Consider the following 23,921-nt stretch of genomic DNA (forward strand, 5'->3'; position numbering starts at 1 on the left):
AAAGGGAATTTCTGCACAAATGCAGCTTCTCCATCAGCAGAGTACTATTTTAGTGCCAAGCCCTTCTTTTATTACTTTAATCACTGTTGTTAAATTATTTTCAAGTGAGATAATTATATACAATTGTACCACTTGCAAATGGCTTTAACCTCAGTTAGGCTTTTGTCTACTTTGCAATCAAGTATTTTGAAACCAAGTCTGAACTGTATTGTCAAAGTACTTCTCGCAGATAGAGCTTGCATCCAGTATAGATCCAGTTGATCTAGATACATCTCAAAGTGTTTGGCTGTGTAGGTAAGGCTTTAGATCATATGTGTTCGAGAGGAATAGAAATAAGATCTGTGTGGCTAAGTGAACTCAAAGTTGCTTGTCCAGAGAGCAAGGGCTTCTGCAGGATTGTCTGTGTCTACATTAGTGAGCAGTATAACATGAGCAGATCAGCAAGTTATAGTAGTTGCTGAGAGCTTATGCATCTTCGCTGTGTATGACTTCAGGATTTTTACACATAAATAGCATGTGGTTTGGGAACTTTGCTTTGGGCTAACTTTAACCAGTCCCTTGGTATGAAAAGTTCTTTTCATCCCCCCCATAAAGAGACAATTTGGTGCTATCTGAGGTGCCAGTTGTTGATGTGGACTCTGTTTTCTTCACAATTTGGGAACTACTTGGTATGCATCTGGGATGGAGCTTCTAGATACTTTTGTTCAAAAATAAATTTACATCACACTCTTTGAACTGATGCAGTTGCAATGATTTGAGGCCTTGTGGGAGTTTGCTTTAAAAAGCCCTTACTGCTGCAAACCAGGATTCTGAGACTCTTGTTCTTTGGAATTATGAAGGAGGAAAAAATGGGATTGCTTTGTTACTTAGCACTTAGAAGTGACAGAACTCCTCCTTCCAGAAGAGAAGTTTTTCCATATCTTCCATACTTTTTAACCCTTTGGGATGTAGGTGAAGGGTCGTGAAGGAGATCAGAGGGCTGGAGCACCTCTGCTATGAAGAAAGGCTGTGGGAGCTGAGCTTGTTCAGCCTGGAAAGGAGAAGGCTTTGGGAAGACCTCATTGCAGCCTTTCAGTACTTTAAAGGAGCTTATAAGCAGGAGGGAGGTGGTTTTTGCGTGTTTTTCATGGCCTGATAGTGTTAGGACGAGAGTGAATGTTTGTTTTTTATTTAATGTTTTTTTTAATTTTTTTTTTTTTTTTTTTTTTAAGTGGGATCTGTTAGGGAAGAATTACTTATTCAGAGAATAGTGAGACCCTGGCACTGCTCTCCACTGCTGTGAGTGCCCCATCCTTGGAGGTGCTCCAGGCCGGGTTGGATGGGGCCCTGGGCAGCCTGAGTGAGTGGCAGGCAGCCCTGTCTATGGCTGGGGGCTGGGGGCTGGGGCAGGGAGGGCTTTAAGGTCCCTTCCAACCCACACCATTCTTTGATAGACAGAAACTGGTTTGCTCTCTCTATGATATTTTTCCCCCATTGGATCTTTGTTGTGGAGCAACATTAAACTAGTAAAGGGGCATCTTTGAAATACTGACCTGACTCTTTGGAGTTAATCAGAATGTAATGGCTGTGTTAAAAGAGATGTAGCACAGTTTTTGAGGTTCCAGGCCCAGGCTATCTCACTGTCAGACTGGCTTTCCTAAGCACTATTTCTGTTCACTCACCACAGGACTTTTTTTTCCTAGTGTGAGAGCTATGTATGCTTGCCTTTGACCTCCCTTGTCAGCCAGATATTTCTAAGCTCTGCTCAGTGTGACATGTTCTTTGTAAAACCCTTCTTCTCAGTGTAACCAATCTCATTGCGTAGGACTCTGATTAATTTTATTCTGCAGTGCAGAGATCTTCTGCATATTGAATAGCTGTGCAGAATGCAGCCTGGTCACAGGCATTGTAATTTTTGAGTGCTTGATTTTTATTACAGAAGACAGTGAAGCAATTTTGTGTTGCTTGTTCCCAATTTACTGCCAGGGATTGGACAGGTAAGAATTCAGTAATAATAATAATAATAATAATAATAATAATAAAAAAGGAACAAAAAGGATCTCACTTTTTTTTTTGTGTGTTGGCCAGTCCTAATCCCTTCTTTTTCTATGTGTGATTTGCTCTTGTTAAAACAGTGTCTTTACTCCCTGCAATTCAGTTTGTTACTTTCATAGTCACTTTTCATGTTTCTAGAGCATTTTGCTAGCTGATGTACCCATGCTATCTGTAAAGGCAGGAAAGCAAGGTAAGTACCCTTGGAAGCTGTTAACCTAACCTAGGGAGGCAGATTCATATACCTGAAGTATCTCTAACCTCTCTGGCAAGCACATTTTGCCAAGTGAGGAAGTCCTATGGGTGTTTGAACTGGCATTTGGATCTCATGTTTCTCTTGGCATCACAGGAGTGGGGAGTGCTATAGACAGGATCGCCTCCCTCTAGACCAGGTTGCTCACAGCCCCATCCAGCCTGGCCTTGAATGCCTCCAAAGAGGGGCATCCACAGCCTCTGGGCATCCAGTGCCGGTGTCTTACCACCCTCACAGTAAAGGATTTCTTCCTAGCATCTAGTCTAAATCTACCCTCTTCCAGTTTAAAGCTATTTCTTCTTGTTCTGTTGCTACCTGCCCTTATAAAAGTCCTTCCCCAGCTTTCCTGTAGACTTCTTCGGGTACTGGAAGGCCACTATAAGATATCCCCATAGCCTTCCTTCTCCAGACAGAAGAGCCCCAGCTCTCAGCCTGTCCTCATAGCGGAGGTGTTCCAGCCCTTTGATCATCTTCCAGTCCCTCCTCTGGACCCACTCCAACAACTCCATGTCCTTCTTGTTTTGGGGCCCCAGAACTGGACACAGTACTCCAGGTGGGGTCTCACAAGAGCAGAGTAGAGGGACAGAATCACCTCCCTCAACCTGCAGTTGAAAATACGGGGAATAGCGTGACTGTTACTACACCAAACAAACAAACAAACAAAAAAAACAACCTTCAAATTGCAACTGTAATGTTGTATATTTTTACTTTTTTTCTTAATATTTTTTTTTATCAGTTTAATTGCTGTCTTGAAAATACACTAGGAATATTTAAATATTTAAATTAGTAGATTCAAATACTGGTTTCTAGTATCCTGAAACTCATATTTTTCCATGCATATGCTCAAAAAAGATGATCATTTAGTTTAAGTGCTGTGTAATGAATGTTTATCATGAAACTGAAAAGTTTCAATATTAACCTTTCTTATTTTGAGTATCTACAATGTGATATATGTATATATATCCTATGGTGGAAGGGCTTTCCTCTTGTCATTATTTTTATACATTAAGACATGGTTATTGAGTATCATTTTTGAGTTCCTTCAGAACAGGGATGGCGAAGGCCATTTCAGTGTCTGAAATATTTGTATTTCTTACCCCGCAGTGTATAAGTGTATGTGTATGTTCACTTTAATTTAAAAGCAATAGCAGGGAAAAAACCAAACATTTCTTTATGGATGAACATTAAAGCACTTCATTAACTAAATGCTTAGAGGAAATGAATGCATGTTTTTATCTGGCAGATAGTGCAGTAAAATGAGTGCAAGGATACTTGTACTAAATGGAGCTTATACTTTTTTTTGTCTTTTCTGAGTGAAAGTGTGCTTTGCTGTTCTCTGTGCTATGATCTTCATGCTTGTGGAGGGCATGTGTGAGGGAAGAAGGCTGTTTCCTTTTGCCTTAAAGGAAAATATAACAGCTCCATCATCTTGATTGCTCAGTAGGGTTTTAACATGATTGGCTTTGTGTGCTGCATAATTTTGATCAACTGTAGGACTGATCTGCAGGAATCCCGAAGTCATAGCTGACTCTCATCTTCCATCTGCTACTTCAGCATGGCATGGACTCCTCTGAGAGAGCAAACAGTTGTATCCTAGTGTCTTCTCCAGCTGGAAAATGAGTAAAGGCATCCGAAACCCAAAGGGGTTTATGCTGTAAGCATTTATCCCATCTATGTGACCAGCTGGCTGTATATATGCTGCCTCTAAATGTGGCCTGCTTTCTCTACACTCTTATGTTCCTTTTGTTTCATGCAGGAATTGGCACAGAAATGTATAGATATGCATATAGTTCTCAGTGATACACAATTACAAATGCCAATATGTATTCTGTAGAATTTTGTGATCCAGAAAATAATGATATTATGAAGCAAACAGATTTGTAAGAAAGAGATGCTCAGGAATATAGCTGAAATTTGAAGCAGCTTTAGGGAATTAGCAGAGATGTATCTTAAGTCACAGTCAAATGTATCAAACAGTAGCATTCTGTTCTCTGAAATAACTGATTTGAGTGGCTAAGTTCTCACTGTTAGAGGATTGTTTTTTAATGTCCTCATCTGTAGTTTTAGAGCAATAAAAAGTACCTAGTGCACTTGCTGGGAGTGCTACACAATCATTTAAAACAATAAAAACAAGTTAAAATTGTAGCCATTTACTCTTTTTACCACACAGTAGCTCTCATTGCCAGCAAAATAGTCATTGTTTTGGTTCTTACTTCAGTATCCATCTTACTGTGCTCTAAAAGGCAAACCAAAGCAAAGTATGACTTGCAGTGTGTAAATGTACTGAATTTTGCTAGTCTGGGCTGGGGAGTCAGTGCTGTGGTGGTGGGGAGCCTGTGCTGGGAGTGCTCATCATTGTATTGTGCGTCTTCCTTAATTCTGTTTATTAGTAGTCAGCTTTTAAAAGAATATATGTACATCATTACATATACATTGCCTGAACCTAGCGTGATTCAACAAGGCCAGGTGCATTGTCCTGCACTTGGGTCAGTGCAATCCCAAATATGAAGAACTCATCAAGAGCAGTCCTGCAGAAAAGATCTTATGGTTCTGGTGGATGAAAAGCTGGGCATGAGCCAGCAATGTGTGCTTGCAGCCCAAAAAGCCAACAGTAATGTGGGCTGCATTAAAAGAGGGATGGCAGCAGGGAGAGGGAGGGAATTGTCCCCCTCTGCTCTGCTCTCATGAAGCCCCATCTGGAGTACTGCATCCAGGTCCGAGCCCCTCAGCACAAGGAAGAAGTGGAGCTGTCGGATCCAGAGAAGGGCCACAAAGATGCTTGGAGGGCTGGAGCATCTCTTCTGTGAAGACAAGATGAGGAAGTTGGACTTGGTCAGCCTGGAGAAGAGAAGTGGAGACATCATTGCATCCTTCCAGTATTTGAAGGGAGCTTTATAAGAAAGAGGGGGACTGACTTTTTACATGGTCTTTCTTCTGACAGGACAAGAGGCAATGGCTTTTAAATAGAAGAGGGGAGATCTAGATTAGATGTGAGGAGAATTTTTTTTTTTTTTTATATTCAGAGGGTGGTGAGGCCCTGCCTGGAGAAGTTGTGGGTGCCCCATCCCTGGAGGTGATCCAGATTGGGTTGGATGGGGCCGTGGGCAGCCTGAGCTGGTAGGGGGCAGCCCTGCTCATGACATAGGGTTGGAACTAGATGACTTTTATATCTCTTCTAACCCAAGCCATTATATGATCATACTTCCCTTCTGCTAATACGGAAAGCATGTCGTCTCAAATCCATTATGGGACATGATCTGAAACCACAACTTCCACTCTGTTGGGAATACACTGTTTTTTGAATATGGGTCCTGTCTGGTGTCACTTGATTAAAAAGTAAATGCTGCAGCAGCACTTCTGTGCCACAGGGAATGAACTTCAGAGGTCTAACTAGTATTGTGTGGTGGCTGGTTTGTTTTGATTTTGCCTGAGTAGAGAGATTTGTAATTTAACTGTATGCCAGAACATGACATGTATTTCTTCTCTTTTTTTATTATAAAATTGCCTTTAACAACTTCTATGTTTTAATAGTTTTTCACATGCATTTTTCTTTTTCAAGAGTTTCTGACAAATAAAATTAGGGTTTGTTTATGTGTTGAAGTAGTATTAGTTTAGCTGTTCCATGGAAAACAATCTAATAGGGCAAGTATAGTAACAGTTGTGTATAAGTCAGTATTTACTGAGTGAAGTTGGTGTAACAAGCTTAAGCACTGTCAGTGAACCTGTGAAACACACAGTTGCATGTGCTACTTATGTCTTAGTTCAAAGGCTGTGGTGTTACATGCGTATGGTGTTGGTATGAACTGCAGTTAGGCACACTCTCAGCTGTGCCCTGCAGCATCAGTTTGAGGATTCAGTGATCCGTGGCACTGGTTTCCACTTGTCACAGTTTACCTGCACAGTGTCAGTACTTTCTTGAGATATGGGACTGGGAAGTAGAAACAAAATTAATCTGTTCTGCAGAACTCCCTGCCCGATGCCACTTCAGGTTACCATACTTGTTAGAAACCATTTGCCTAAAATTGATCATGTGGTTATTGTCTCATGTTCTACTCTGTATGCTTGTTTCTTTGCAGGGAAGGATCATGTTTGCAGATTTATCGGCTGTGGAAGAAATGAAAAATTTAATTATGTGGTCATGCAACTTCAGGTGAGTTCTGTGCTTCTTCTCTATTTCTTCTGTCCCACAGAGGTGGCATCACAGGGAAGGATTTACAGTGAGAGGATAAAGCCAAGCACTGGTAGAAAGCGCATGGAGCAGGAGATGGTGTGAAAGGGTGTCTTGCTGTGATATCCCTTGAGAGATCTCCAGTTGTCAAGATGCGCTGAGATATTTCATAAGTCCACTTCTCTGTCTAATATGGCTTTGTGTCTATTTTCTGAGGAAAGCACCCAATTCAGAATGTTTACTGGAGCTACCTGCAGAATCTTGCAACAGTAGCAGCTGTTTGAAATATATCCTGCTGAGCTGTGATAGAAAATTCAAACTATGTTTTGTACTGGAGCTCAAGTGTGATCTCATACCAGTAGCTCAATCTTCCCATTGAAAGAATGATCTCTCTCCCATTTCTACCAACATCAGCAGTAGCTTGGCTTGTGCTGTGGAAGTATTTTCTCCTGTTTGAGCAATATTCATACTGAGTCAACCTGTGTGGTAAATATTATCACCATGCTGCTAGACACCCAGTTACTTCTTTTGGAGGTAGCCAGCTACAGTTTACATAGGTCTGTCTAAAGAAACTGTGATAAAAGCAGGAGCTGAAGGGATTCTTCCAGGGCTTGTACAGGAAAATTTACTAAATAAACATACACATCTTCATAGCCAAAATATGGTGGTACTGTCACAAAGGCAGCTTTCTTTTTCAGCGTACAGTCACAGGAGAAAGAGGGGAATGAGTGGGAAGATATATCTGAATCAAAAACACGTGAGAAAGGTCTTTCAAAGGAGAGAGATTGTCCCTCGTTCAAAGGGAATGCTTTCAAACTAAAGCTCCCTTTTTTTTTTTCTTTTTTTCTTTTTTTTTGACACAGTTGCCTTGGAAACTATCCGATTTCAGCACCTGACATAAGATTTGGCAGGGAACTTGTCCTAACTCTCTTGTAGTTTGTATGTCCAGGGTTTTGCTATACAAAGCACTGTATGGTTATACATTGAAGCCCACCTGTCACTTGAAGAGCTTTCAGACCCTGCTGTGTTTCTTTATGTATTATTTGGGTGATGGCACATGCTGAAATGAGAAAGGTGAATTAGTAACAAAAAGTAAGTTGCTGCATAACCTGGAAGGTTATTTTTACTTAGTGTCTAAGAAACTTGACAGAGAAAAGAAAGACCTGATGTCGGTTCAGAAACTCAGACCTTTCAGGATAATGACAAATCTGTGCTGCTTCTAATGAACTACTACAGAAATTATACAAAAAAAAAAAAAAGGCTAGGCTACTACTTTAGTGATTTCTTTTTTTGTCATTCACACTAAGGAGCAAACATGGACCAGTTGCTTGGCTGTATATATTTTAGTTGGTCTTTGTCAAGAGTGACTGGTCGTGGGACTGGACACTTGGAAGCAAGATGGATTAAACCAATTTGAAAGACTGAATCTTAAGATGAAGAGCCAGTTGCAGTTGACTCCTTCATATCTCTTGAGCTTATTTACTTGGGAATTGCAGATGGGTGGATGAATAGATGTCATTCCACTGGTTTGGAGAAGAATCTACTTTCTCATCAATGTTTGTTGTCTTATGTTCTGTTGTGGATTTTGTTAGAATACATCTGGACTTACAGTGTAAGCATGTCTTTACAGAAATGGAATCAACTGGCTCTATACTACAGTGGTATTGACTGTGTCCTTATGACTTATTCTTGATACGTGCTTTCCAAAATAGCAGATGTTTATTCCCAGTGGCTTTGAGCTGTTGATACCTGTATTAGGTCTGTGGATTACAGGGGTATTCTGTCACAGAAGATACTCATTTTAAAACCTTCTTTCTTTTTGTAAACCAGAAGTATAAGCAAAACTGATATGACAGGCATCAAAGTACCTGTTATTCTGGTGTTTAGACTGTCCTATTTTTTTTTCTAAATTGTCTTTATTTTCATGCTGTGCTGGTAGATTTTTTTTTTTTTTTTCCCCAGAAGTTTAATTAATTGAAGGTTCAGATGAAAATCATATAATTTTCAAGTATTTTTTTAGTCAGTGGATCCCTCCCTGGTTTGAAGCACAATTATTTTGATAGACAGCGCTTCCCACTGCGGCATTGCCACAACAATGCTGACTTGAACTTGAGCCAGCCAGTTAGTGCTGGGGAATTTGTGATGAAACCACTTCTCCAAGTTGTTACGGATAGCTTCATGGCCTGTTTATCGTACTTGTATTACTTTCATCTTTATCTGACTCAGAAAAAAAGTCCAAGATTGTTCTTAATTCAACTTCCGTGTAGCCTGCTCTTAACAGTAAGGGATTCTGGGCTTATACAGTCTGAGGCAGTGCTGTCCCTGCCCTGTACTTCTGAAATAACGGATCAGCTGACTTCCCAGATACTGATTTGGTATCTTCTTGTCAGCAAATATATCACTTAAGTTAAAATGAAGTACTTGAAGACCACATTGAGGAAAATAAAGGAGGCATGAGGTGAACATTTGTCTGGTTAGCATTTCTGCTTTTGGGGGATGCATGTTAGACCTTGCAGCTGTGCGATGCTATGTTTTATTGTGATAGTTTAAACATTAAATGTTGTATTGATTGTTTCAGGGTCGAAATCTTGCAGATCTCAGAAGAAGTCAGCCTCGAGGGACCTTTACACTGAGCACAACGCTACGATTAGGCAAACAGATTCTGGAGTCAATAGAAGCCATTCATTCTGTGGGATTCCTGCATCGTGACATCAAACCTGTACGTTATTTTGAAAATTTGTCTTCTGCTGATAAGTCTGTCTGTTATGCTTGAGTCAATAAAGGCAGCCTAATGGACTGAACGTGGTCGTATTTCAGTGGAGGCAATTAGATCTCCTTCCACACTAACACTGTCTAACATGCAGACTATTTTCCATAAGTACAAAATGACAATTATATTATTCTTTTAAGTGCATAGCAAACTAGTTTTTTATTGGCAAAGGCCAATCCATGGTGGATTAGTAGCTGTTGATCTTACTTTTTCCAGTCAGGATCATCCAAAGAAGCAATCCAATGTTGAACAGTCGTCTTGGAGTCCAACCAATTACTACTACAAAAGAATTTCAGAAAGGATATTTTGTACTATGACCCGTAACTCAAACAAATGCAATTTCATTGACTAAGTAATCCTTGTAATCTTTGGAAGTGCAGCTGTAGTGTTGGTCATCCAGGTGCCTAGGTGAGGCACAATAATTCCAAGCCAGTCTTTTTCTTTGATCTCATAAACACTTGAGCAGAACACTTTTTGATATATCACCTGTGTGACAATCTTTCTTGTTCAGTTTGCTGCTTTGAAAACTGGTTTTGGCTGATCTGATTCATCTGAAGTTAGCTGACTAGTTGCTAGTGACTGGCCAGAAGTACTTTAGCAGCTCTCGACTGTGGTTAAGAACATAACTTTATGATGAGAGTAACTGCTCGACTTTCCTATTGTAAATTTGTTTACTAAGAGCCAAACCTAGTGTTTCTCAGATGTCTGAATATTCAGATGAATTTAAATATGTGATAAAGTGGATTGGGAGTTTTGTAGTTGGAGCAGGAGAATGCACACTAGTACCTGAGCTATGAAGACAAGTTAAGCATTTCTCTACAATAGCTCTAGCCTGTTATGCAAATGATGGAGCTCTCACTGCAGAACTATAGGTGCTAAATCTAGCTCTTTTCTCACAGCAGCTGTAATTTTGCTAAGCTAATGAGATTTTTAGTTATTTTGAGATTCCATAGTCGCTTAGCTGCAAAGTGAACTTACTAAATGGCAGTGGTTCTCCAGTCATATTTAAGATGTATCATGAGATGTATTTTAAAATTCCTCTCTTCTGGTTCCATCTAAAGTGTCTGGGGCTATGTGACAAAATTTTGTCAACAAATGGCTACTCTTAGCCATGTTGCTGTTACCAAACTGATTTTGTTTTTAAACTTTCTTTTTGTCTAGTCCAATTTTGCCATGGGCCGGTTACCTTCAACGTACAGGAAATGCTACATGTTAGACTTCGGCCTGGCCCGTCAGTATACCAATACCACTGGTGAAGTCAGGCCAGTAAGTACATTTCAAGCAATTTTTTCCATTTCTGCTATTGTTTAGGCAGGGAAAAACTTTTGTTGGTCTGTTGGTTTTGTTGTTAGTATACTTCAATGTTATACATATTGGAACATATTGGACTTCATTTCCTACAAGGTGAGAAGCAACATGCAACTTCAAATGAGTTAGCAGTTGAAGAAGGGGTATTTGCTATTGTCTCACAAGATGCATGGCTTTTTATTATTTATTTATTTTCCTTCAGGTTAAGTGTGTATTCCACAGGCTAAGAATAGTTACTGACCAAGCAAAGAGGGTGAGCCCAATGACGGCCATGTAACTTCTGTAGCATCAGAGGTCTGGCCTGCTTTAGGTCTCTAGGGATGTGATGTGGGGAACAAGGTTGGTGGATTCATAAAGCTTTTTACTGAGGGGAAAAAAAGGGCTGGTGTGATCTCTGAGGCTGAGCTTCCTATAGACTGTGATGCTGATGGCACACTTGTCTGGCTCTGGTTTTGTGTCTGTTGCCCTTTGACCAGATTTCTGAGCAGCAATATTTCAGCATGCTTGACTGAAGAGGAGGTAACAGCAGAGAACATAACTTGCACTACTTAGTGTGCGTGTTACCTTTGATCCTTTTAAAAGCACTGTAATATCTGTGCTCACTCACAAGTGTGCAGTAAGCTTCAGATGCTCTAGTTACCCCCAACAAGTAGCAATCAGCATTCCTAGACTTATTTTGAAACACAGTGCAAGCTTGGAAAGTTCAGACAATCGCCCTGTTTATCATCATAGGCTGATGCCTTTTGGTCTCCTTGTCTTTTCCATGTATATTAGTTGTTCTGGAAACTGTTAACAATGTGAGAGTTAAATTTGGAGACTCTGTAATGCAGGATGGCTGGGGACTGTGAAGAAAGGAAAGACAGAGATCGTACCCAGAGTGGTGGTCAGTGGCTCAGTGTCTGGATGGATATCAGTAGCTAGTGGCATCCATTAGGGGTCAGTACTGGAACTTGTGCATTTCTATCAATGATACTGACAGTGGGATTGAATGCACACTAAGCAAGTTTTCAGATGGTACCATGCTGCATGGTGTAGCTGATGAGACCAAGAGATGGGATGCCATTCAGAGAGACCTTGACAGGTTCCAGAAGTGGGCTGCTGGTGAACTTCATGAGGTTCAACAAATTCAGATGCAAGGTCTTGCTGTCAGTGCAAACTAGGGAATGACTTAGGATTGCTGATGTAAGCTGGATGTGAGCCAGCAAGGCACGCTTGCAGCTCACGAAGCCAACTATATCCTGGGCTGCTTCAAAAGAAATATGGTCAGCAGGTCAGGGGAGGTGATCCTGTCCCTCTGCTGTGTGCTGCTGACACCTCACCTGGAATACTGTGTCCAGATGTGGAGTCATCAGTACAGGAGAGACATGAACCTGCTGGAGCATGTCCAGAAGAGGGGCACAGAAATGATCCAAGGGATGGAACACATCTCCTTTGAGGACAGGCTGAGAGAGCTGGGGCTGTTCAGCCTGGAGAGGAGAAGGCCTCAGGGAGACCTGAGCAGCCTTTCAGTATCTAAATGGGGGCTATAAGGAGAAAGGGAACAGACTCTTAAGCAGGGGCTGCTGTGATAGGACAAGGAGAAATTATTTCAAACTAGAAGAGGGGAGATTTAGATTGCACATAAAGAAGTTTTTGTTTCTTTTTTTGTTTTGTTTTTTACAATAAAGATGGTTGAGGCACTGGTGCAGGTTGCCCAGAGAGGTGGTGGGTGCCCCATCCCTGGAGGCCTTCGAGATCTTTATTAATTGTTGGTTTTTTTTCCTGCTCAGGTAGTTTTCATGCTGTTCCCCAAAGTTTTAAGAATTATCTTTTTTTTTTTTTTTTTTTTTGATAGTACCTTAAAAATTGTTTGCTGTTTTTACATCCTCTGAAATTCATAACATCAGTCTTCTTGCTTGTCAGAAAGACTGACAGAAAGACTCTGAATGTCTTGCTAGTAATATAAATGATGGACTTGGCTGTTAGGACACTGTGGTTTTGATTTTGTTGTTGTGTTTCGGTTTAGTTTTTTGTTTTTATATCTTTGGCCTTACTATTTTTGGTCAGTTTCCTATTTTAAAAACACACTTGACTTTGAGGAAGGGAAAAGCCAGCAATTCCAAGGAGCAAAATCCACTGGAAAGTTGTATTGGCACTGTTTTGTTTTGTTGTTTGTTTGTTTTTTTTTAATTTTGTATGTGCAATTTACTGCTCGCCAAACACTATGACTTTTTTTTTTTTAGTATCAAAAGGCAAGGAGCCCCACAGTAGGCAGATAAGATAGGCTGTTGCTAAAAATGTCTGGTTCTGATTTTTGGGAGATTAGTTGAAATTTTGAGGTAGGATCATTTGTGTTCTCCATAATCTTCAGTGAGTGTTAGTTCCTCCATCCTCTAGCTTTTTAGACCCTCTGATGCCTTATGTGGAATACTAATTTTAGCACAGTCTCTACTCATTGCATGGATTTGCTTTTATCGGAACAGTCTCAAACCTCTATCAGTTGTCTCTTGTCAGATCTTGCAAAATCTACAGTACAAAGTCTGCAAGAACTTGCATTATATTATAGACAACAAAAGGTTGGAGCCAGGAGGTGTGTAAGGAAGCATCAGCAACATTTTTTTTTCCCTGTTAGCAATTAGAGGAATTCAGTTGTTCTCAGCAGCCACATTGCTTAATATTTCTCTAAGGGTTGTAGAAGTCATTGCTTGATGGTTACTGCTTTGGACAGGTAGAGCAGATGTGCATCAGCCATTTGTTATCCACTGTGTGCTGAGAACTTCTTAGGGCCTGTCTGGAGGCTGTTTCTTTGGCTGCCATCAGCATTTCTGGCATCTGTATCACAGTCATCAGCCTGGTTAGCAGGAGGGACTCTGGCTATTATGATAAGCAGGACAGACTGCCAGTCGAAAAAATAAAATCTTCTGGAGGGTTTTGTTTTTCAAATTCTTGTGAGGATGGAAGAATGAAGGATAAGAGGGACAGCTGACAAATCTGCTTGAGAAGATCCTGACTTCTTTTCTATTCCAGCCCTAACAGCCATTCTCTCCTGTATGAAAGGTGACAAATGCTGATTAAAATCTAAACATTTAAAAACATCTAAACATCTAATTTGAAAAATTGAGATTAAAAAAAAAAAAAGCAAAAACATTGCTGCCTTCTGTAGTGACAATATTCCTACAAAACCTCTACACCCCATTTTTGCCTACTAGAAAAGGAAAATTGGGAAATATAAGTAACTAAGGACAGTGTCATCTTGGGCCAGTCAGAACTTAATCCAGACTGCTGATACATGAAGTACTTTTTTCTTCCCTTAATATTTAAAGTAATGCTGTTACCTCATTCAAGACCACTGCCCTTTCTTTTCAAACTCATACTCTTTAGCCTCCCCCAGTACCTACTTTTTCCACAGGATCTGTAGATTTGTTACCAGCTTGAAGGTTCCTAACCAGGTGGGATGGAACGGTTTGAATTGGGCAGAACCTGTTTGTTTCTCAGTTGTGAAAGGCTTGGAAGTCTGCTTTAAAAGAGATGGTTTATGGAAGGAATCTGTTACGTCAGCACCAGCTAATAACTGCTTTCAGATACAGAGGATACTCTTTGGAGAAACAAATCCAGTTTTTTCTTTGTGATTTTTTTTTTTTTTTTTCTTCACTCTCCCATAAAAATGTGCATTTTGGGATGAATCCCAAGAGTGTCCGTAACAAATTTGACATTACAGGATACTGAGACCTTTTATATGAGTCTAACCATTGTTTCCTCTAAACACAGCCTTCTGCCATGGTTGAGACAGACACAAGAGCAGCCTTATTTACTGCAGTGCCCCATTTGTACAACTGACCTTTGCCATGAGGCAGTGAACTGTAAGCACTTAGTGCTGATGCACAGCTTAGGACATCCAAGCTAAGCAGCTAGAGAGTGGATTGAAAGGTTGCTTTTTTCCTTATGCTTCTGCCAAAAGTGTACAAGGAAAAAAAATCTTGCCTTCATTTTTATAGCAGAATGTATCTGATATAGAGAAATAGGACTGAGTATTAACCTGGAGAGTTATAAAAATGAATGCTGTTATGCAGATGATGTGATGACCAGCATATGCTTGTATAGTGGAGGTGTGCAGAGTCACGAGGGACTTCTGTGCTAATGTAGGTCAGTTTATGGACAGTAACTTCTTGATCATTACTGGTCATTGTACAGATCTGTTTGGTTTGTCCCTAAGTGCTGTGTGGACAGTATTTTAGTTTTCCTCTATCTGTGACACCCTGCCTTCAGAAACACATAACCTGTGGTGCCACAGACATTAATTGAAAGCAGTGGAGGTTTTAGCAACTTGATCTTCATTATTTATTTGAAAATACAGGAGAGGAGATGCTGTGTTGTTTTTCTCTAGGAGCCTCTCTCCTGTTTGCAGGATCTGACATTGGGTTGCTATGCTCAGCAAGCAGATTTTTTTTAGCTTAGTCAGCTGCAGCCCATTGATTAGATCTCTTTCTCCTCATGGCTCAGACTGCACTGCAGCAGTTTGCAGTGCCTTGCCGAAAATACCATGTGTGTGAGGGTGGCTCTGTGATTCAGTGGGCAGAGAGAAGAGATGGTAGGCAGGACAATGCGGAGCCTGTTTATATGAGCATGATGAAGGCTGCAGAAATGTGTCCACTAATTAAGAATATTTCCAAATATCTATGCAGTGTTAAAAATGAACTTCACTGCAGTGAACAAGGTTTTAGAAGATGAGATTATGGCACTTTTTTTCTAATGAGTAGTTTCTAGAAAATCAGTTATTTTAAAACACAAAAGAGATTAACTCCTACATCCTAACCCCAAATATTCCAACATAAAAGCCCAGTAAATTTCATACTTAATTTTTCTTGAAACATGTAAGATGTAATGTTAGTGGTAAGATTAGCATTTTTGCAGTAGAATAAAACAGATTTCTGGAACTGTAGTACTCAAGAGCACTGCATTAGCCTAGGAAGAGAGAAAATTTCTCTTCATTTTTGTATTGTAAAAAAGATAATTGCAGAAAAGACTAACCAGCACTGTCACATTAATTCATATAGGGATGGAAGGAAGGAGAAGAGTGGACCTATGTCTAAAAATATTGCACATTTAATGTATTATGAACATTAGAGCTAAAGAACATTTCAGATAATTATGTAAAGGTTCTTGTTACTCTTGTTGTTGGAGTACCAAAGTTAGAGTTCAGAAGGGAGATTGTGTTGTTTTAAATCATTATAACTAAAGAAAATCAGTGTGGTTTAAATGTATCGGAAGCAGACTAGCTGATAGATTTCCAGGTGGATTAGCATGCAGATACTCTTGTACCTTGTCCATTGTAACTGGCTGTTTCTTTGCTTTCTTCACCTGGAAGCCCTGGTGTAGGAAGTATAACTTCAGATCACCTGTATCAGGATGCTGATGATTTTTTTTCCTCATGTAGCAGCTCTCTAGTTAGAACTCTTGTGGTACAGGGCTGGGGGGAAGGAAATACAACTCAGGCTCAAATCTCATATATGCCTGAAGGGAGCTATGATCCCATTTTCTATTTCCCAGTGCCTGTACTGCTAAGCTGCCAGGGAGCTGTGGTACCTTTGAATGTGTCATTTCTTCTCATTGGTGCTGTCCCACCTGAAGTTCTGAACATTCTTTCCACTGGTCTACAGAAAGAGGAATGGGAAGCTATTACTGTGTTCAGTGTCAGGGAACAGGGGCAAGTAAATGCTGAGTTGGGTTTACAAGTCAAGTCTTTTCTACATCAGGTAAGTGCGTTTGCTGCCAGGTAGAAGAGTGCCTGTCAAACACTCTCTGTGATAAAATATTAGTCTGTGCAAAATGGATCCTTTCCAACATAGATGTTGTTAGTCCTGCATATTAAGCGCCCTGTAGCTTAGGGGTACGAGGGGTGTGCTCTGCAAGGAGGGAGGTTTTCATGTTGGTCTGGAGGTAGGGGAGGGGGTTGAACTCTGTTCTCCTGCATAAGAAACGAGTGTAGCAATTAAATGCTTCGAGGCTAAAGTTGTCCTGTTCAAGAATCGAGTGATAAATAAATAAGATTACAGCTGAAGTAAGCTTTTGATTAAAAAAATGAATAAAAGTTGGTCACTCTTACCCCACTTTCTAATGTGAGGAAAGGCATTGTCATCCTCATCTCCTGCACAAATTCTAGTGTAGGAATTTTATATGCTTAGCCCATTGACACATTATTTGAAAAGACAAAGTGATCGCTTTGCTTTTTTTTTATGTTAAAATCCACTGAAACTTTCAAGTTTACCAAGAATAAAGAATGAAAGAATGTTGTCTTTCTAACTCAACTCTTCGTGTATTTTGGTTTGGAAATAATACTACAAGAAACTCTGTTGGGTTGTTGGCTTTTGATTAATTGCTTTCTGTTGGAATATGCAACTCTCAGCCAAGGTTTTTCTTCACTTTACTGAGTTGTGTTTTAATATACTGTTAGCTCTTGCCTCTGATCAGAGTGGTCCTTGCATTTTTATACTATGCAAATCAGACCTTAAGATAAAGTGTTTGCTCACATGGCCTAAAAGCAATACTGACATTCATTCTGCCCTCTCACAAACCACTGTTCTGCTTCTCATCACAGCCAGCAGACATCTAGCATTCTAGATGGGGTGCTGTAGCAAGCCTGGGGAAGGGGAAGTTGCCTCAAGTTGACAGCTTTGAAACCTGTAATGTTGGCAAAGCAGTGATAGTAAGAACATTGGTGAGGGAAGGAAAAAAAAGTAAGGTGGTGGTTGTAGAAATAACTAGAAAGTTTGGGTGGAAACTCATAAATAATCAGGCAAGGGGATGTTTCTTCATTTATAGAAAATTAGACACTAATATTAGAACTTGCACTGGGTGAAAAGGATAGGAGATGCATTAAGAGCAAATGTCCATGCTGGCTACTATGTCAGTTGGATTGTAGGAGGAGTGGAGGTTTAGGTTGTCAGATAATTTTAGGAAGGAAAATCGCAGTAAGACCATATGACTGGCCTGTGGTTAGGCTGTATGCATCTCTGCTCTTGAATTTGTATTTTATACTTATGATCAGGAATAATAAGGAAGAAGTCCCTCTCTAGAGGGACCCCTCTCACCACTTACAGAGCTCTCTTAAACCACACTCTGTGTCTAACTGGAACCACATACGCCATGGAGGCAGCAGTCATGAAAGGATACTGGGGGATGACAACAGCTAAACAGGATGCCCAGGTTTCTGAATGGATGCAATATTTAATTGTTTTTTAATTTGTTTTTTCCTCATTTTGTTGTTTTTTTTATCATGTTTTTCTTTGGGTTTCTCTCTGTTTTACAGTTCTTTTGAGCTCTTCTTTTGAGGCTGTGTTTGATGCGTTGGCTTCCCATCCGCTGCTCGTAACCATCTCTGCTATGAGTTGTGAGTGAGCCATCATCATGCTTCTGGGTTTTCATTTTGTTTTGCTCTTTTGTTGTATATGGAAGTCTGAATTACACCTGGTTTTATTTTTTTCCCCTCATGATATGTTTGCTTTTCAGCAGGATCATGACAGTTATCTAAATGTGCTGCAGAGACCTAGAGCACTTGGGGTTTTGCTTAAGGGGTTGGCAGATGGGTGGTGCCAGAGACCGTGGTTTCACCACTCTTGTGGTTTCAGAGGCGAAGGGAGGGGAGTTCTCTCATCTGACACTTGACTCCAGATTTTTCTGTTTATTTATTTCTAACTCCCTGTTGGGACGAACTATGCTGCTGTCATTAATGATTCTACAGTGTACTACTGTTTAAATTATTATCTCAAAATGTATGCAAAAGATACAGAATTTGACTCCACAGTAGATGTGGAGGTTCAAATCCTCGTGTCTCCTTTTAGGCCTAACCGATGGAAGCAGAAAATCCCTTGTACTCACCAGGATGCTGGCTTTTTGTTTATATAAGGTTTCCTCTTTTTCTTTTTACTCCAACTTTTCCAACAAGTTATTTTAATCCAAGATACATCTCCAAGTGCTTCCTGTGAGCTGTGACACTTCCTTCCTCCCCTTAGCCTCTTCTCTTTGGTCTGCGCTAGCTTTCCTTTCATTTTCTGACTGCTGGAAATCCCTTTCCTATTTCCATGACTGATTAACTGATCCTAGATGACAGCAGTCCTGCCAGAGGCAAAGGTGGTGGGTCTCATGAGATGTTTGCACAGGTTGGGGAGGAATCAGTAGTCATGTTCTATTAGAATACCAGAGGAGTAAGAAACAGCAGGAGGAAAATACTGGCATCCAAATGTAAGTTATTAGGAATGGAGATGGAGATCAGGGCCTTCAAAGTTAGCAATCTAGAGAACAATGAGATGAGAGAAGAAGTTTTAATGTGTAGGAAGAAAGGTAGTGTAAGAAGCAAAGATTCTGGTTCATGATGAAATAGGGAACGTTCCTGAATTAAAGGGAGCATATACGAGAAATGTAAATTTAATTTGAATCATAAGGGAGACAGTATTGGCCCTTATAATACAGGTGATCAGAAGTGTTTAAAATGCAGAATGAGGAAATGTTCATGGGTGCAAAGCAGGACACAATTTGGGAAAATGTACCCACTTTGTACATAGGTTACTCTGAAAGTAATGTCTCCTATTTATTTCCATGGAAACTACAACAGATACAAAGGAAAATATAACGCAAACTTTCAGCTACAAAACTTTTTTTTTTTCACCATGGTCACCACCTACGTACCTTTGCAAGTGAACAAGTGCCTGCAATTCATGCTCATAAAAATCTGCACCAACGGAGGTGACCCACTGTTTCACAACTGTTATGACAATCTCATTGGTAGGAAAATGTTGTCCATGCAGTTAATCTTTAATTAACCAGAACAGATGGGAGTCAGAAGGCACCAAATCCTGTGGTAGGATAGTCCAGCCAAGATGTTCTCCATTGTCTTCAGATTGGCATGGGGCCTGACATTATTGTGCTGCAAGAGAAAGGTTGTCTTCTTTTCTGGCCTGACCCTGGAAGTTCAAGCCTTCAGCTTAATCAGCATCACAACTTGATAGTTTGTCAAGGTTCCAGGAAACTCAGGAGGATCGTCACTTTCTATCACAAAAGACACTGCACATGACCTTAGCTGCTGGGTCTGTGTCTTGAACTTTTTCTTCGATGGGGAGTTTACATGTTGCCACTCTGTGGACTGCTGTTTTGACTCTGGTTCATAGTGGTGACACCATGTGTCACCACGCTAATGATATGATTCAAAAAACTGTCCCTTTCAGCCTCATTGTTTCAGTAAGTTCTGACAGACATATACACAGTGTTGTTTCTGTTCCTGTGTGAGTATTCATCGTGCCCACCTGGTGCAAACTCTATGATATTCCTATGTTGCCACCATCATTTCTAGTGCGTTGAAGCTGATATTCAGTTCCATATGCAGTTCCCTGTTGTAATCCATCAATTCACATGAATGAACTGATCAAGACCTTCTTCGTTTTGTTGTGTGACAGCTGGGCATGGTCATCCAAAAAGTGGTTTATTTTTCAAATCACTGTTGTCATTGCTTAAACGCACCACTCACCACCTGACTGTGCTTACATCCACTGTTTGGTCTCTTTAAATGTTAAGCAAGCATCAATTGAATGTGGGTGCCATTTTTTCCACATGGGGGGATTCAGTTCCGCCCCTTTGCTTCATACGCACTTCCATGTCAGACACAATCTGTCCCATGGCAACAAAATGAAGTGGGATATTGGTGGGAACATTCAACCTCTACTGCCATACCAGCAACATTTGCCTCTGGTGTCATGGGACAATGTAATAAAATAGGAGCCATTACTTTTAGAGCAGCCCTCATACATGATGCAGTCAGTTGTCTGTGTTGTAGTACATTGCCAATATATTGAAAGGAACACAGTGTAATTTTTTTCCTTGTGGAACTAGTCTAATATATTATCCCAAGCTAAAACTCATTTTAAACCTAACTTCTGAGACAATGCAATGTACTTCATATCTCTGTCATCTCCCTGACAGCTCTGTGTAATGAATTACTTTTGTGTACAATCTGAATTCAGGGGACATGCTTTATCATGAATAATGTTTTTCATAGTAATACTGATGTGGAAAAAAAATTTTAAAAATCATCAGCTTGTTAGCTTTTTATTTTCCTATTATTTGGGGGATTTTTATCAGTTATGCTATACACGATTCCATAGTCTGTCAGAACTTGTAGAATTTCAGTTCTGTGTCTGGTGTGGACAGCTCTGGACAGCAAGGATGCTTTATCCAGGCCATTCTTCACTGCTGGGCAATGCGGTGGTGAGATGTATTATTTTTTTTTAAACAGGAAGAAGTGAGGTATGTAAAGAGATCAGAAGAATTAATATTGATGAATTCAGAAGATAAGTCAGCAGTTGAGTAGGCAGGAGCACTTACTGTTTGGATGGAAAATAAGCTATCTCCTGCTTTCCCCAGTCATGGAAACATTTGATTGCAGTGTTTAGTGACGCAGTTGAAAGACAAAACTAATTGTCTCGTGACTGGTAGGGTTAAATGTGGAGGGAAAGCCTTTAGGAGGAAAAAGCTGTTAACATACGTAACATTTATCTATTTTGCTTAAAGTTCTGAACGCCCTGTCAAAACAATTGCGAAGTCTTGCAGTGATCTCCTGCAGGCAGCAAATCAGAGTGGACTGGGGAGAGAGCTTATTGGATTCAGCTGCAGATCTGGCTTGTGAACTATTTCATAGTGGTTACTGGGCAGAAGCTTGGTTAAATTATGGGTGAACATTTGTTTCCATGCTGAAAGAAAAGGAGAACAAACCTGCAAACTGCCTAGGATCTGGTTTTGGAATAGATATAATTAAAGACAGTACTCTGTTACCAACAGTAAGTATTGATCTAAGAAATATTTTCAGGGATATTGCCAGCCATACTGAAATCAGCACGTGATACTTGGCTCCATGCATATAGATCTACATTTGATATCTGAGGACATCTAAGTAGGGATAGAACATAAAAGGCAATCTCCCCTGTGCTACAGAGATTGAACAATATTTGTTCTGAAAGCATTACAGTCTGTACACTGGAATTGTTCATAATATACTGTTATTTTATGGCTCGTGAAAAATTTCCACTCACAATGGCAAAGAGGAATGAATGTCCTCTTGAGGACAGCTGTCCTGTAGAGATCAACTATGGTAAAGAGTGATTCCAACATATTGTTCAGTGGCAAGCATTCTGCTTTTCAGAAACCTCTATTGGTGAATTCGGTGTATACTGAAAAGTATTTTGCAATAATTTGTCAGTAGGCATCCTAAATGTATGCTCTGGGAGGAAACAGATATATGGTCATGAAAATAATATCTTGAATATTACCAATGCTAAATAAGTAGTTTATAGCTCAAGCTGTTGAACTGCAAGATTATATGCTGTGTTAAGTGTGTGGCACACGTGTATGGGTTCTGCTTGTGAAATGTGACTTTTTGTTGGGAGTCACTGTAACTGCAGAGCTGCATTATGCATGCTGTTCAGGTGCATGTTAGCAGCATGGTGCTGATGATCTTGTTTAAAACATGCTCCAATTTTTACTCTTTGTGAGAGTATTGGAGTGTAGAGCTTCCCTCTGTCCAGAAGGAAGTAACTGAGTAGTATTCACTTAAACAGACATAAGTGTCCTAAATAAAAGTACAGTTTTAGGCTTCACTCTGAAAGCATAGGCACAGGTGAAAAACAAACAGAAATCAACTGACCTAAATGGGACAGCTCATCTGAACAGAGTGGTTATTGGTGTGCTCAGATTTCTGCAAGAATAGCATCTCATTTTAGCATCATTTTCAACGCTTAGTGCTTTGCCTAGGCTTAGCTTTAAGGTGCCTGAACCTGGTTTTGCCACGTGAATTTGGAAAGCTCTGCTGCTAACTCTGGTCCTTCTAGCTGAGCTGAAAGAATTTGCCAGATGTCATTATTTAAATGCAGTTTTTTCAGAATAAAGGAAGTCACACTGTGAAAGGTAATGTCCTTGTAGAGACAGCATTGGAAAGAGTTGGGGGTGTTGCTCAGCCCCTCCAGCTCCGAATAAAAGTCAGAGGAGGGCTGCCTTTTTCCCAGAGCACCTTTATCAAGCCTTCACCTCCCAGAGGACATGAAAATCAAGAAATCAGAGCAAGAAAGACTAAATGTACTGGGGAGAAACTGGTGAGGAGTTTAAAAAAAAAAAATCATTTTGACAAACAGTGTCAACAAAGTTGTGCACACGTCAGGGGATTCTTGTTCTTGTCCTGAGCAGGCTGCCCTCAAACTTTGCTTTGCTGTTGTTATTCTGACTCAGTTTTGCACTAGCATTTCTGTACTAGCTTTTTCCTTCTCCTGGGGTTTAAAAGGGAAGTTACGATCCCGGAAAATATTCTTATCTCTTTCTAGACTACTGCTGTTCTAACCTATCCCTGTTATAACTTTTCCTTCTGTTTATATATAAATAAGCTTTTATGGAAATGCAGAATTTGAGAATGCTACACAGTTGGCCGCTAGAGCAGATGAGAGCTTTGTATCCCTGGGGTCTGCAAGATGAATATATAAGTTCTCAGCAGTTAGCTGCATGTAGGATTTAGTAATCTGCCCTTTCTGAAATGTTTCTGTTGTCTCCCTTCAGCCTCGCAATGTTGCTGGTTTTCGAGGAACGGTCCGTTACGCTTCAGTGAATGCACATAAAAACCGAGTGAGTATTTCTGGGTTATAAAGGGTTAAACAAGTTTATTTCTCCCCAGGAACTTGTTCTCAGGAGCAGAGGCTTGAAAGCTGTGAGTTCTGCTTTGTAGCCTATGTAAGTAAATCATCTGAATTCCATTAGGATGTCAAGGCTGTTTTCTGTAAAATCAAAACTATGATTCAGTTATTGAATCCTCTCAAGTTGGTAAACTTCATAATTTTCATTATTGCATCATTGGACACTGATTAAGAGGAAAAAACTCCCACTAATGCAGTTATCATTACAGCCTGCTCACTAATTTCCAGCACAGCTTGAGTGTGAGACAACGAGTGCCAGGTCCTCACATCCATTTTCCCCTTGGAATTTTGGATTTTAGCAGCATGCCCTCAGGTGAAAAGTTACTTAGTGGAACTCAAGCTTACTTTTTTTTTTTTTTCTTGAAGATAGCCATTATTTCCAGAGGATCTGGCATGTTTCATTCTGAACACTTCCAGAAGTCTCATCCAGCATTTTTCTCAAAACACTCTTGTCCTATGTCAGTAATGCTTCCTTTGTAGACAGTGAACTGTAAGTCCTCTGGTCCTGATGCAAAGTGCTTGCCAGATGAGAATTATCAGCCCTCCTGTCTAATCTCCAGGTTTCCAGCATCCTAACTGCCGTTGCCTTTTGAGACAGTGTGTTTGTAAATGTAAATTGGTATTGAATACATTAATATTCAGTGTTGATAGTTATAATCATTGCAGTATTCTATACATGGCGGAAGTCATCTT

The 23,921-nt window shown here is 40.2% G+C and overlaps 1 protein-coding gene across 7 annotated transcripts in view; it reads left to right on the forward strand.

Annotated features, from left to right (window-relative positions):
* TTBK1 (tau tubulin kinase 1) overlaps positions 1 to 23,921 on the forward strand; it is a 100,518-nt gene that overhangs the window by 27,121 nt on the left and 49,476 nt on the right. For 6 of the 7 annotated variants that reach the window (XM_085219051.1, XM_085219050.1, XM_085219048.1 and 3 more), the window contains 4 exons: positions 6,361 to 6,434; positions 9,031 to 9,171; positions 10,384 to 10,488; positions 23,095 to 23,160. In XM_085219051.1, the coding sequence (XP_085075177.1) occupies positions 6,361 to 6,434; positions 9,031 to 9,171; positions 10,384 to 10,488; positions 23,095 to 23,160 (386 nt within the window). Of the gene's footprint in view, positions 1 to 6,360; positions 6,435 to 9,030; positions 9,172 to 10,383; positions 10,489 to 16,078; positions 16,263 to 17,815; positions 17,897 to 23,094; positions 23,161 to 23,921 lie in introns of those variants that run through there. The other variant, XM_085219052.1, reaches the window with a different exon arrangement.

This window comes from Meleagris gallopavo, chromosome 2, assembly GCF_905368555.1.
Source record: "Meleagris gallopavo chromosome 2, MGAL_WU_HG_1.1, whole genome shotgun sequence".
Taxonomy (NCBI): domain Eukaryota; kingdom Metazoa; phylum Chordata; class Aves; order Galliformes; family Phasianidae; genus Meleagris; species Meleagris gallopavo.